The 14954-nt window shown below is 49.2% G+C and overlaps 1 protein-coding gene across 7 annotated transcripts in view; it reads right to left on the minus strand.

Moving 5' to 3' along the window:
• Nucleotides 1–14377, minus strand: part of KCTD15 (potassium channel tetramerization domain containing 15) — a 67970-nt gene extending 53593 nt beyond the window's left edge. Inside the window, exons 1-2 of one of the 7 annotated variants that reach the window (XM_058154811.1) lie at nt 14239–14377; nt 8926–9112 (exon numbers count right to left, since the gene is read on the minus strand). In XM_058154811.1, the coding sequence (XP_058010794.1) occupies nt 8926–9089 (164 nt within the window). In that variant the 5' untranslated portion in view covers nt 9090–9112; nt 14239–14377. Of the gene's footprint in view, nt 1–8925; nt 9113–12043; nt 12226–13359; nt 13701–13788; nt 14137–14238 lie in introns of those variants that run through there. The other 6 variants (XM_058154808.1, XM_058154810.1, XM_058154815.1 and 3 more) reach the window with 6 other exon arrangements.
• Nucleotides 14378–14954: the final 577 nt, after the last annotated feature.

Genomic DNA, 14954 nt, shown 5'->3' on the forward strand with positions numbered 1-14954 from the left:
TTTTAGTGAAAGGATTCCCAGGCAAGGCTACCCTCTTCTGCCTTCCATTTTACAAGACAGAAATCAGATGAGATACTTGGAACAGCTTATTTCCTATCCTCTTCCAGGGAAATCTGGAACTCCTCTGACATCTCTAGGTGCTACAGGCAAGAAAGGGAGGGATGTTTTAGTGTATGGACTCAGTTCCTGTTGCGTGTCTTTGATCTGTGTGGCATTCCAAAAAGTCATCTCTAACCATCTGCAGTGTCCACGTTCTATGGCAGCTTCAAAACCCCAAACCAAGTAAGGTTTTCTCCAGGCAGATTATTAATACCAACTTTATTTATTTAACTTTATTTGCTGCCTATTTCGCCATGGGGCTACTCTAGGTGGATTACAATAATAAAAAGAAAGTAAGAGTAGTGTAAACGGAAGGTAAACAATAGAACCATAAAAAACAATGAAAAAGAACACACAGAGAGGAATCAATACGATAATCAAAGAGATGGGCAGGTGGAGAGCAAAGTGCAGGGAGGAGGGGGCAGGTGGAGTCTGCTGTCAATCTAGCAGCCACCTCCAGCATGGAACTCCCCCATTTGGTCCCCAGGCCAACCGGAAGAGGCAAATCTTTAGGCTCTTGGGGAAGGATAGGCGGGAGGGGGAAGATCTTACCTTAGAGGGTAAGATGTTCCAAAGGGCAGGCATTGTAGTCAAGAAAAGGCTCTTCTTTGGGATCCTGATAGTTGTTGGGAGTTCTTTGACTGACCCCGGGATACAAAAGTAGGATGGGCTTCTCTTAGCAAGACAAGGCAGTTTATCAGGTAGCCGGGACTAGTGCTATCTAGGTCTTTAACGGTTATAACCAACACCTTGAACTGCACTCAGAAGCAGACTGGTAGCCAGGGAAGTTCACGAAGCAGAGGTGCAATATGGGCCATCTTAGGGCCCCCAAAATCTGCTCTTGCTGCTGCACACCAGGTGAATCTTCCAAATGGACTTCAAGGATTCCCCTATATAAAGCTCCCTGCAATAGTCCAGGCGAGAGATGACCCGGGCTTGAGTAACTGAGTATAGGGAGTCCTGATCCAGGAAAAGTTGCAACTGGTGCACAAACTAGAGCGGTGTCAAAGCTCTCCTGGTGACACCCGCCACTTACTCTATGAGCAGATGTGAGTCCGGGAGAACCCCTAAGTTGAGAATTGGGTCTGAAGAGGGTACTGCAACCCCACCCAGAACTAAGGAAGACAAACACTTGGATCTCGAGGCTGAATGCACCCAAAGGCATTCAGTCTTGCCAGGGTTCAGCCTGAGTCTGTTGTTCTCCATCCAGATCTCTGCAACCTCCAGGCTTTGCAAGAGGGCAAAGGTAGCATCACTCGGGTCACCATGTGTGAAGAGGAAGAGTTGAGCGTCTCGACCCATGGTGGTGGAAGGTCTCACGCAATGGCTTCATGTAGATGTTAAACAAGAGTGGATAGAGTACTGAACCCTGCGAGACAACGCAAATCAGCAGTCAGGGACTGGATCTCTCAGTCCCTATCAACATCAGTTGGAACTGACCTTGGAGGGAGGAATTGAAACAGCACAGAACGGAGCCACCCAGCCCCAACTCATATAACCGGTCCAAAGGGAAGCCAGGATCAATAGTCTCAAAGGCTGCTGAGGGCTCAAGGAGAGTGAGAATGGTTGCACTACCTCCATCCTGCTCCCACCAGAGACTGCCCGTAAGTTCAACCAAGGCTGTCCGTATCCCATAGCCAGGCCTGAATCCTGACTGAAAGGAAATCTATTTCATTCAGGATCCCCTACAGCTGCCAAGCAATCACTTTTTCCACTACCTTCCCCAAAAAAGGAAGATGGGAGACGAAAGTGGTCCAGGCAGGTGGGGTCAAGTGATGTTTTTTTAAGGAGGGGAAAAACCAGGGAATGTCCCCTCATCTACTGAGGAATTTATCCCTGCATGAACCCACCTGGTAGTCACTGTCTTAGAGGCTTTCACCAGCCAGGAGCGACAAGGGTCTATCTGACAGGTGACAGCGCAGAGGACACTGTCCACTTCCCCAAGTCCAGTTGGGGCAAACTTGTTTCCAAATTGTTGGGCAAGCTGTCTTCCTAGACATCTCAGAAGGACAAGCACCATGCACAGGTCTAACTGGGAATAAATCCGAAAGATTGTATCCAACTGGTGTTCAACAAATTCTTCTGCACAGCCCTGAAGATGATTCAAATTCCCCTAGGATAGGACGAATTGGGTGAGCCAGAGCAAGGTTGATGGGTGACACTGTGGATGGAATAAGAACAGAAATATAGTTTTCTTTCACCACTCCCCCCCCACGAGATAGGCCTTAATAGCAGCTCTAAGATGTGTCCACTTGGAGTCATCCTTTGTTTTTCTCCAGCAGCACTCTAGATCAGGGGTCTCCAGCCTTGGTCCCTTTAAGACTTGTGGACTTCAACTCCCAGAGTCCCTCAGCCAGCAAAGCTGGCTGAGGAACTCTGGGAGTTGAAGTCCACAAGTCTTAAAGGGACCAAGGTTGGAGACCCTTGCTCTAGATGTCTTTGAACTGATCTCAGAATCCTTCAGTTCCTCCATGAACCACAGGGAACGATGGGAGCGAAGGGTCGTGGTAGGTCACCAAGGCACAATTCTGTCCAGAGCCTCAGCAACCTTTTTGTTGCAAGCTGTTACTGTTAAGTTTTGGTAGGACCACACAGCAAATTCTCCGGGATATTCTCCAGATCCCCCTGGAATCGATTTGGGTCCACCAGTTTCCAGGAGTGAACAATTCTAATGGGCCCAGTCTCCCGGCAGAGAGGTGGTGATGTAAGAGGTGGGGTCAAACCGGGGAGATAATGTTAGGCTCCCCACTAGACCATGTTGACATTGCTCCAATATAGAATATTAAATCTGGTGTGTGACCACTATTCCGAGTCAGACCTGTGACACTCTGAAATAGGTCCATGGCCATCACGAAGGACACGAACTCCTGAGCTGCTTCTGAAGCCAAACCTAGGGAAGACATATGGAAGCCACCCAGAACCATGGAGTTTTACTGAGACGGCTTCTGGCAGTTCAGGCAAAGAAGTTGTTCTGCAGCAGGGAGTTTGGTAAAGTAGCAACATTCCCAGATGATCCTGTGAGCCCAGCCTCAGAAACAGGGTCTCGCAGCCAGGGATTTGGGCAGCCAGGCCCTTGAAGCGGGAAAGAGACTCTCCAATGACCACTGCCACCCCACCTCCCCTGCCCTGGGGCTTCAGCTGGTGCCAAATCCTAAACCTGGCTGGAAACATCTCTAAGAGAGGAAACCCCCCACCCCCAGGTCAGCATGCTCTTCCTTAAGGTCTTGTTGTTGACGGACCTCACATTCAGCAGCTGAAGATTTGGGGTCCAGGGACTGAGCACAAAATCAGGTGGGGGCGGGAAATGCCACGGATACTAAACATCAGGGGCATCGTCCCCTGTAATGAATGGCCTGCTCCTGGTTCCCACAGTGCCCGATGCCTGTCACTACACTGATGCGATGTCCCACCCTATGGGCCGCTGGCCCACCTGCCTGAAGAACCGAAGTCTGTGCCACCCAATCTCAATCATTCACATGCGTCCGCTCAGTCATTCTAGGGAGGACAGGAGTAGCAGGAGGCCCCACCAGTGTAACACCTCTCTGCCCCAAGGACTGCCCCCACTCCATCCCCCTTTCAACCATCACTTTCCTCCATGTCTGGGCTGATCTCTCTCCCTGACTAAGGAGGAGGAGGAGGATTGGTTCATGTGGAACTCACCACTGAAGACTCTCACTCGGGGGGGAGGGAGGGTCACCAACATTCACTCAAATGCACGTGCTACTCCCAGACTCTTATCCTAGGAGCAAGCTCCTGGGCGCTTTTTTATTTTATTTTATTTATTACTTAACATTTATTAAATATTTTATTTCCGTCAGCTGCCTAGAGCCACTGTGGATTGGGCAGCCGTATCATTTCCTTAATAAATATAAAAATAAATAAATATTTGGGCATCAGGCAAAACTATTCCTATTCTCTGTTGTTGCTAGTAGGGTCATTGGGGTCAATCTTGATAACCGCAAGAAGAAGCCCCTGCAGTTTTCTTAGCATCCTTCGCAGTGAAAAGTGGCTTTGCCAAAACTTTTCCTCAGGCCCCGAGTGACGGACTTTCGTTTAAGGACTAGAACTCATCCTCTCCTAATTTCTACCATATTTCCAGAGCAAGCTGGCTCTCTTCCTGTTCTTAATGGGTTTTAAAACTCTGTGTACTGTGTTTACACAGGTAGTCCTTGACTTATAACCACAATTGAGTCCAGAATTTCTGTTGCTAAGCAAGGTATTTTTTAAGTGAGTTTTGCCCCATTTTATGACCTTTCTTGCCACAGTTGTTAAGTGAATCACTGCAGGTGTTAGATTAGTAACACAGTTGTTCAGTGTATCTGGCTTCCCCATTGACTTTGCTTGTCCGAATGCGCATGACCTCTGGATGCTATAACCGTCATAAATATGAGTCATTTGCCAAGCGGCTGGATTTTGATCACATGATCATGGAGATGCTGGAAAAGTTGTGAGAGTGAAAATGCCCAAGGGTCACTTTTTTCAATGCCGTTGTAACTTTGGACTGTCACTAAATGAACGGTTGTAAGTTTCTGGGCTGCATTTATCCCAAAGTTTCCAGCTCATGGTAAAGGAGTGACAAGAGTCCTGCATTATCTTTCCTTCTCCCCACCCGTCACATCAGTGTTGCAAAGAGACAGGCAAGGAAGTCTGCGGAGGTGGGAGAAGCTGGAAGCCAGAGGCCTCGCTCAACGGCTCCTGAGCTGGCATCATGAATCCATCTACAGCGGGGGTCCCCAGCCCTGGGGCCATGGATGGACCCCTACTAGTCTGTTAGGAACCAGGCCACACAATGGTGGGAGAGCAAGTGAAGCTTCGTCTGCGCATGTGCGGGATCTAGGTTGCATGCAAAGACCCCACCCCACCCACCCCCCTGCACACACACCTGCTCCAAGGAAAAACTGTCTTCCAAGAAACCCGTCCCTGGGGCCAGAAAGGCTGGGGACCACTTTTGTCTTTACTACGGGATGCAACAGTGCAAGCCAGTTTTCCTCCTGGTTTAGAGAAACTTAATAAAAAGTCCTTTGATACAGGTGTGCATTTGCCAACTCGGCAGTTTATGAGGCTTTTCTGCATTCAACAGAGGTTGACAGAAGTTCTAGAACCAAAATGAAACACTCTTGTGAGGAAACGGCATCGGCCACTTGGGATTATAAAGGCAGGATGCAAATTGAAAAAAGAAATTGACTACTGAATATTTGTTGGGGAGACATCTGAAAGTCAGCAGATTGCTCCCGTCCCTCCTTCCTCTTACAGGTAACGGGAATCCAAGTTGCCCCAGGCTACAAACCAGGATAGTACAAGGCTCCTCATCCTCACACACCATTGTTAAAGCAGCACAAATTGGGCAAGAACAGAAAGCGGCTCACTGACCCTTCCCTGGGCCGAGCATGAGACCGGGGGGGATGGGGTGGGGTGGGGTGGGGGGCTCTGTAGCCACACCTGCACAGATGCTCATCTTCAAAGGTGATGCTTTGAACGTGTGGCCTCTCTGGATGCTCAAAGGCGGTAGAAGCCAGGAAGCGAATTCCGGTCCTGGGTTGTTCTTTCTCTGCCTGCCCTCTTGTTTCTTTTGTCATAATTGATTTAAATGACTGTCTCACACCCATGCTCATACCTGCACATCCTGATAGAGATTCCCCCAATACTCCAATTGTTTCCCAATGGTCAAACTTTGATTTGTAACAAGCATTTCTTTTAATAAAGTTTCAGGTAACAGGGTCTCTTTAACCAAGAGGAACTAATGGAGGAAGAAATCTGAAGTTTATAAATTACTGTGCAGACACACAAATCCAAGCAAAATAAGGAAACACGCCTGCTGACAGACATTTGGTTGCAGCTACAATCCGGTACATGTATGACAATAATCCCAGTGAACACAGCAAGACTTGCTTAGAATGAAGTTGATGAATGCATCCAGAGATTCTCCAGCAAAGGCAACCTGGAGTGCATTCAGTTATTATCAATTAAGCAGAATGGGAATTATAACTTCTATTGATGTTAACTTATTCTGAACTCCTTGAAATTATGTCTGTTCCAACCATCTATCCTGGAACAGGATAGTCCAGAAGCCTTCAGTGCCTTTCCTTAGTTAGGGACGGCTTACAGCTCCTGCATTTTACTTGCCAGCTACATCTACTACAGCCCATCTCTTGATTTTGAAAATTATATGCTCGCATGAAACCCACATCATGATTAAAACCAATGAGAAAAGAGGATGCATATTTAACAAAACTTTAATATAATCAGCATCTTTAAGCTGCCTTCTTCAGACCCTAAAAGGTATAAGCGGCATTTATTACAGACTTCAAAGTTAAAGAAATTTAAAAACAACCTGGACAATAGAAAAGAAGATGTGAATCTATGTACACATATTAACATATCCACAGTTGTGGGACAAAGGCACGGCTACCAATAAGCTGGATGATTTTAAATCACTTCTTATTTTATTAGGACCACTATGGCTCAACTATTAGTTGGTTATTTAAGAGACATGAACACATTTAAGCAGCTTAAAAATAGATTTCTGGGAATCCATTGGAAGATACTTGCAAAAAAGTAATGTTAATATTAGTGATTTTTAATAACTGATAGGTATCTTTAACATCAATAACATCAAGCAATGTTTTTTTCCAAATTATCATTACACCACATAAAACTGCATAAAATTATGCTGTCACCAAAAAGGCTGGTATTGCTTGCTTGCAAACATTATCCCACTCACATTGAATCACTACATTTATGGAATTTACACGTAATTACAGCTCTTGGAACTCCAAAGTTAAAAGGCTAAATTATAAAGCAGATAAAAATCTCATCCTAAATGCATAGAAAACAGAGCAGCTACATAGTCCTTTTCCAGAGATACACTGCATCATCCCATTTGTATTAAAGCTTTATTTGGCCAAAGTACATACACAATTATTGCCAGGGGCTCAATTCAGGCCTTATAGTTCTTCTGCCCAACTGGAAGGGGTTAAATCCAAATTTCTAATGGCTTTATTCCAGACAGCCTCATATGTGTTAATATAATATTAAAAAACCAGGAGTGTGATTTTCATAAAAAACATATGCCTTTTAATAAAATGTATACATTTAAAGAGGTTGTCAGATTCCTTCTGACTTTTCTTTTGCCCCAGTAGGCTTAATAGGTGTCTTCTTCTACAATGTCTTTAACGTAATAGAGAGGGGAAGGTTGATCAAAGCTGAAAAGCTACATAGATTTACATTATTGCCTATTGGTAGAAGTAACCATTCTTTTCAGACAGCCTGGGCTCCCTCCTCTCTGTAAACAATTATGGGCCGATATGGGCTCTGCAAGAATAGCAGCCCTGTGGTTTTTCTACGGAAGGCCTTTTTAATGATGAGCTATGACCAAGCAAGTAATATGTCCATGATATGAAAAACCAGTGGAGCAATGTGCAAAGTTTTTCTGAGTAGCCAGGCCCTTTCTTTAGGCCAGCAAGGCATCAAGCACATATAATTGACCCTAAACTCCAAAGCGTGCTCACCTGGACTAGCCTCAATGTCCTCCTCCCTAAGGCAGTTCTTGAAGGCAGATACAATATCCAACCCCTGACAGTCCCAAGAGCCAAGACTGTGCCTTGTGAAGAAGTCCCTGTTTCTCTCTCTCTCAAGAATGCATTCTAGATGCTTCCTGTCTTTGTGCTCACAAATTTACATAAGCAACCTAGGAAGGACTCCTAAACCATGTTCTCTTTTGGGAACTTTTAAAATAAGCAAGTTTGGCTCAATAGGGCAGACCAGTTCTTTCCCATTCTTCCTGCAGTGAGCACTCAATAGATTTCCCCCCAACTTCGTGCCCTCCAGATTCAATGGGGCTGCAATTCAATCTTCTGGTTCCAGCCTACTGACAGATTCTCCAGCAGAGGCAACCTGGAGTGCATTCAGTAGCTGTTATTATCAATCGGGTAGAATGGGAATTCTAACTCCTATTGATGTTAACTTATCCTGAACTCCTTGGGATTGTATCTGTTCCAGCTAGATGGCAACGGTGCAGGGGAGATCCTTAAAATGGCATCCAACCTTCATCCAAGAAGACCATCTTCCAATGGAGTTCAATACCGAAACCGCAGAGAGAACCCCAAAGCATCCCCTCTCAATGAAATGGATGTGGCTTTAATTTCTACCAGTTGCAAAGCTATAAAAGTCACTCTAGGCAGCAGCAAATTGCGGTTCAACATTTAGAAGGTATTGCTCAACTTAAGCCTTTAACTCGACCCCTGGAAATGCTTTCAACTGAAAATGACATGTGTTTGCAAGGTGGTTGAAACTGGAATTTACTTCCAAATCATTCGGAAGAGGCAAGGGGAAGCTTATGTCATTTCTGTATATTAATTAATACCACATACACACACAAAACACATACACATATATGCATCGAGAGTGTTTGTTATAGGAGGACTCACATTTTTACCATTCTATGGAAGGCTGCTGCAGATTAAAGCAACCTTCCTATGGAAGAACATCCCATTGACATAACAAGACCTTTAAAAAAAAAATATTGAAAGGGAGAACAGCAGAATTTTTGATTTAAAAACCAAAGACAAATTGTTGGATAGTTGGCTGACCAAAACAAACAAACAAACAAACAAACAAACAAACAAACAAACAAACAAACACATATATCCCCCTGAATTAAAATTGCCTTTAAATAGCACATTTCCTTCCCCTGAACCGAGAGCATCATCCTCCAAAATGACAGGTGTCTGGAAATAACACAATTATTTGGAATTCTCTTATGCAACAGTAATAACCACCACCACAACAAATGCAAAGGCATTGGCCCTTCAGGAAGGGTGACCTTACCTGGAATCTGGGTATTTGGTCAAAGTTGCTAGGCTGCTGGTATACATGTGACCTCCTACATCAATATGCACCGGGGCGTTAGATTTGGTGAGCTGGGCAGGGAGAGGAATTCCTTGAGCAGCAATGGGAGAAACTGGGGACCGTGTCAGAGAGAGCCGGGACATCGCTCTGCCTTCCTCCTAGAAACCTCAGACAGAAAAGAACAATTTCCTCTTAAATGCCGTTGTGCACTGCCTTGATTCCAGCGTGATCACAGATCTAATAAGATCTCTTTTGCATCTGCCTGATCACATATTCAGCTAACAAATTATTGCCACCTCCATAATTAAGTGTATTTGCATCATAGTCTTCGAAGGACCAGCGGCAAAGAAAAAGATGCTTATTAGCAATAAGAAATCAAGGGGAAAAAAAATCTTTTTCAAGGTGTCAGCCTCAAGGGGCATAAAACAAACTGCAAAATTCTAATTAAAGGTCGCAGGCTTATGTGTTAGATGTGAAATATCCCCTGACAAACGAATAACCAATTTGTGAATTGGGATTCAGGGGTTTTTGCAAGTTTGTCTCAGTAACAAGACACCTCTAAATTAGTGACTTCCTCAGTACCTAAGGCATTTCATTTAGACATGTAGTAAAATTCACATCAAACTTGGAACTATTTTTTGTTGCTTTTTAAATAACTAACCACGCAAGAAAACAGATATCTATTTGTTATCTTCAGGACAATGTACCCAGAAGAGAGAATGGAAGGACAGGGAAAACTAAAGGTTTAATCAATTATCACTGCCCTGCAATGTCTTTTCTGTACATAATTTCCAATTATCCAGTGGCCTCACTTTGAAACACACACATACATCAATCCTCTTATATTTAATACCTAAAGCTGCCGTTTCCACACACCCCACATTTGAAACTTACAGATGCAGTTCATCTTTAAATGAAATACATGTATTACCGTTTTACTCAAATGCTATGGAATTCTGATCTAGGCAGAAATATAAGGACTTTGTCAAGGTTCACTTTTTAATGTTTGACATAGGGAAGTCTACCCGTTATTTTCACTGGCATCCATGTAGGGCATATAGGTAGCCAGCAGAAACTCTTGCAAAAAACAGAGCAGACTCAGCACTTCTAACCATGTATTAAAGCAAAATATGCCAAAGATTAAACAATTATGAAATGTTTAATTATATGCAATGTTTTGAGTATAATTTCATGTTGTTATATTGCAGGAGTCTATTCAGCCAAGGATTGGCAAGTATATCTCCTCTGTGGTATTTCACAGGACGTTTTGTTTTTTGAGAGATTAAACTCTTTTCTCAGAATCTTTATCTTTCCTTCAAAATAGCATCCATTCACTTGGATGGAACACCATCCCCACCACACAACAGGCAACAACAGGAAGCACTTTCCCCAAGACAGAAAATACCATTTTCGGACTTCAGGGACAAATGTAGCAACATGTTGGGCAAAGAGTCCTTTCTGTGGAAATCTGTCTTTGGATCTCCATCATTTGCTCTCCCTTAGTACAAAGGCTCGACCTGTGCAGAAGCCAAACTGATCAAAAGCCTCAGCTAGTTGACAGGAAACTCTTGATAACACAGTACTGCTCTCAAGCAAAGTACTGACTTCAAGAAGGACTTTCTAAGGGAGTGGATATTCCTTTTCTTCGGGGAATATTTCATGTGGCAACTCAAATCACTTTGTTTTTTATAAATGCATGTGTTGTATCTGTTACACCTACCCAAATATCACTGTCTGCTGGCATCGTATTCTATTTGCAAATGTACCACCTCTCAAGGACTGATACCTAGTCTTTTCCTAACAGCCACATCCTTGTGTTCATGCCCTTTTCTGAGGGTTAAAGCCAAAACTCCACAGACCCAACCTCATGTAGAATGGTTCAAGTCCAAAGCCCAAGGAAAGGTACTTCTTGCTTAAAAAGTCCAGTCAGTTTGAAGCTCATCATTTCTTTAATGAAAAGAAACCTTTCCCATTCCTTGTGTTTTTGGAATGAAATTTTAGAACAAGGAGCCTCTTGAAAAAAGAGCTTTATCTTGAAATATATATGCCTGCTGCCCCATCACCCTACGCAGCTCAAGAGCAAGTGTTCAACTCGCTGCTATAATTCTCTTTGATGTTAACAGTGCAGGAGAAGCCTATCTAACATCTATATGGAAGGCAGATCTTAGCTATGCCAAACAAATTCTCAGATTATAACATTTGTTACGTGCTAAACAGCATTAGGTTCACAAACCTTACAGAAGGTTTACTTTACTGTCCAGTAGGGCTTACTTTGCAGCAATTTTGCACTGAGCTGCAATATTATTTTCTCTTTCAATAAGTAGCCAGAGAAATATATTATTCCCTAGTACGATTTCCTGAAATCCATCTTGTGAATTCTTTCTGCCTCTCACAGCAGGAGAAAAGAAAAGGCAAGAAAAGGGGAGTAAAACTTAACAAATGTGATTCTAAAACTAAGACCCAAATTTAAAAAGACGGATGCAAAAATACTCATCACTGTTGTCACAGAAGATGGACATCATGCTTTGAATTACAGACATGCAATTGATTATATCATGTCCTTAAAATGGCATATTACTCAAGCATTACCTATTATTATGCATTCAATAGTAATTCTTAAAATAACAAGTCAAGAAATCCAGGTAGGAAAACATTAAGGATAGATAGTAAGGGGTACACATACCAAGTTTCAAATAAACTGTGTGGACAACCTGCCCCTGGAGAAAAAACTGTGTCAACCTGCGGAAGGTGTATTGCTTCTCCCCACAACAACCAGGCTAAACTTAATATGCAACTCTGGACGGCACCTTTCCATTAAGGTGGGAAGATTCCCAAATGGCTCGTGCTCCAAACCAGCGGAGCTGATGTGCGCATCTGGCACAGCTCACTGGGATCTTTCGCTCCCTCCCTCCCTGCTTTCCTACGCTAACTGCCAAAGCACTGCTTGTAAAATCTATTTGCCCATGAAAAGTGAAATAAGCACCATCCCATGCTCATTTACACACAAAATGATTTTGTGTCCCATTGAGCTCACAGTTGTTCAGCTCTCTAGGGGTGATTAAACTAGCTAGGCTGCTACAGCTTGAGATGAGTTTACCAGAATTGTTTCTCCACATAGCTGCTTCTCTGGGACACTTTTATTTTTATCCATAAAAGGTAACAGAAGGCAGTTGTGCAAGCTCCATTCTCCTCTGTGCCCATGGCAAACACCCTGGGGGGGGGAAAAAAAGTGGGGAGGAAAGGCTGCAGAAATTTCCAGTGCATTGTCTGCCTGACTCTCTGTCTGCCTTCCCCCCCCCCCCACCATCCACCTCCTTCAAGCCCACTATTCTTCAATAGAAATTTCAGACCCAATTCCCACTTTTAGAAAAAGACTTCAAAAGTGCAAAGAGGAAGTTGGGTTGGATGAAATATTCTCACATTTGCTCGCGGCTGGAGGGGATGGGAGCTGGTGGAGGGCAGCACCGAAAATCCCCCTCCAGAGAAAGAGACGCCCCCGGGGGGGTGGGGGGTGGCGGAAAAAAAAGGGGGAAGGGGACCCGACAAATCACCGCAACTGCAAGACAAAAGCCGAGCCAAAGGAGGCACCAAGTTGACATCGAGGCGTTTGCAGATGGGGAGCCAGGCTAATTTAAGGAGATAAAAACGCTTCTGCTTCCCAAGTTTATGGTCGCCTGGATTAACGACGACAATTGAAACCGGCGCCTGATTCACTCGGGCAATTTATTCCTCCGCGCCCGTTGAAGACGCGAAAGGAATTCCTCGCCGACACGCAAAGCCCCTCATCCCCGGCCTCCCCTCCACCCGCCGGCCACGCTCCCCGGGGCTCCGGCCTAGCCCGGCCCACCGGGGCACCCGGCATCTCCTTCGTCCCTCGCCGCCGGGATGCCTCCATGGCCGGGCAGCGGCAGAGGGCCGAGAAGGGGTCCCGGGCGGCGCCTCCCCCGCCCGCTGGGCTTTTCTCTCGGCCGGCGCGGCTCTCTCCACGGAGCTCCCGCTTCCCCTCAGAAACTTTCTCGGCGCGCCGAACTTCCCGCCATCCTTCCCGGCTCGGCCCCGTCAGGAAGGCAACCGAGCGCCGGCCGGACAGCGCGGCGTCTGAGCGATCCCCGCCCCTCGCTCGCTCGCTCGCCCGGCCGGCCGGAGCCCCGAAGTTCGCCGGGAAGCGCCGAGCGTCCAGGCCGGCCGACCCGCCTCCCCCTCCCCCCCCCGGAGGAAAAGCCCAACATGGCGCCTGGACGAGCTGCCGGCACAGACGGAGCGGGGAGGGCAGAGCGGCCGACCCCGCTCGGCGCCAGACTCCTGCCCGGCGGCTCGCGGCCTCTCGCTCCCATTGTCATCCCTCCCGGCCCTGAGCGCGGGCCTCGCCAGCCTTCCGCACGGCCCGCCCCCGCGCCCCGGCCCGGCCCGTACCGTGCGAGGCTGCAGAGCCAGCGGCGGGTGCGGGGCCTAAGGACCGGGCGTCAGCCACGTCCCCCCGGGGGACGAGCCGGGCATGGCGCTCTTCACGCGGCGGCGGCGGCGGCGGCTTTCGCCCCTTCCGAGAGACCGGCTCCGGGGGAAGCGGCGGGCGCGCGCCTACCCTCCCTCCCAAGCGGAGCCGTGGCGCGGGCGAGGCGAGAGGCGGAGGGGGCCGCGCGCGGAGCCCGCGGGGAAGCGGCGCTGGCGGCCCCCGTCCGTCCCCCTCCACCCCCAGCCGGGCAGGGCCGGGCGGCGGGGCTTCCCCGGGGGCCCCGATCCCGCCGGGCGCGCAAGCCGCGAGTCTCCCGTCGCGCCGGCCAGGATGGGCGCGCGCGCAGACCGGCAGGAAGATCCGCGGCCGGCTGGGCTGGCTCGCCTTACCTTGTGCGCCGCAGAACGGGCGAGCCGGCGATGCGCGCCCCGCCTCCCCGCCCTGGCTGCGGGCTGTCGGCCGCGCTGCTGCGCTCGGTGGGCGGCCCGGAGAGGCAGGAGCCGGGCGCTGGCCTGCCTTTTGTCCCCCGCCGCCGCTGCCTGCGAGCGCTCTGCCAGGCGGCTCCCCCCGCTCCGCGCCTCCTTTCTGTTTGTTTTGTCTCTGGGTCTGCGGAGGGAGGAGCGGAGCGGAGCGGATCGGCAGGGGAGGCGGCCGCCTCTCCGCTCACCAAGCGCCGCGGGGAGGGAGAGCGCCCGGCGGGCGGGCAGCATCCGCGGCGGAGGCCGGCTCTGGCTCCGGGCTCTGCCCCCTCCGAGCGCTCTCCGCCCCGGGAAACCGGAGCCTCCCCCTGCGGCTATTGGGGGCCCCTCGGAGCAGCTCCCTCTCCCGGCGGCACTTACTTTCCGTGCCCGCTAACGGTCCGAGCGTCCCCGCTGCTCGACGGCGTCAGGCCAGGGCGGCCGGGGCCCTCCGGCGACGGGCGGCCGGGAAAGCGGCCGGGCTGATTCGAGCCATGGCCGCGCCGGTTCCTGGCGCGGCTGCAGCCGGCATGGGCGTCGGGCTCCCGGGCGAGGAAGGCGGGCACGGCCGACTCCTCTGCCGGCGACGGGCGGAGGGCGGCGCGCGAGGGGCACTTGTGGATCAAGTTTGGCGCTTCCACGCCGCCTCTCCTCCCGCCCCCGACCCGCGCGGGAAACGGCCCCGGCCAGGCTCCGCCGCCGTGGGAGGGAAGCGCCGGCCGCCGCGGGCCAGAGGCGCCGTTTCCAAGGCGGGCTCGGCGAATGCAGCTGCCGGGGGCCCTGCCCGGCCCGCCTCGGCTTGCCCGGCCTCTCCCCGCGCCCCCGGCTCTGCCGCCGCGGCGTGGCTGGCGAGCGCCGCCTCGGGGGTCTTCCAGCCGGCTCTCCCAGGCTGGGGCGCCAGCTCGCGAGTCCCTGGGGCCGTCGGCCCCGCCTCGCCCCGAGCCGCATCTCCCTGCCGTCTCCTGGCCCGCCGGCTGCTCCTCCGTGCCAGGCGGGCTGCTCGACCGGCGCCCGTTCCAAGCCTTCCTTCTCCGGGCCCCGAGCGGCTCAGAAGGAGGCCGCCTTTCGCCATGAATCCTTCGGGGGCAGGTTAGACC

Source organism: Ahaetulla prasina, chromosome 12 (genome assembly GCF_028640845.1).
Source record: "Ahaetulla prasina isolate Xishuangbanna chromosome 12, ASM2864084v1, whole genome shotgun sequence".
Classification (NCBI taxonomy): Eukaryota; Metazoa; Chordata; class Lepidosauria; order Squamata; family Colubridae; genus Ahaetulla; species Ahaetulla prasina.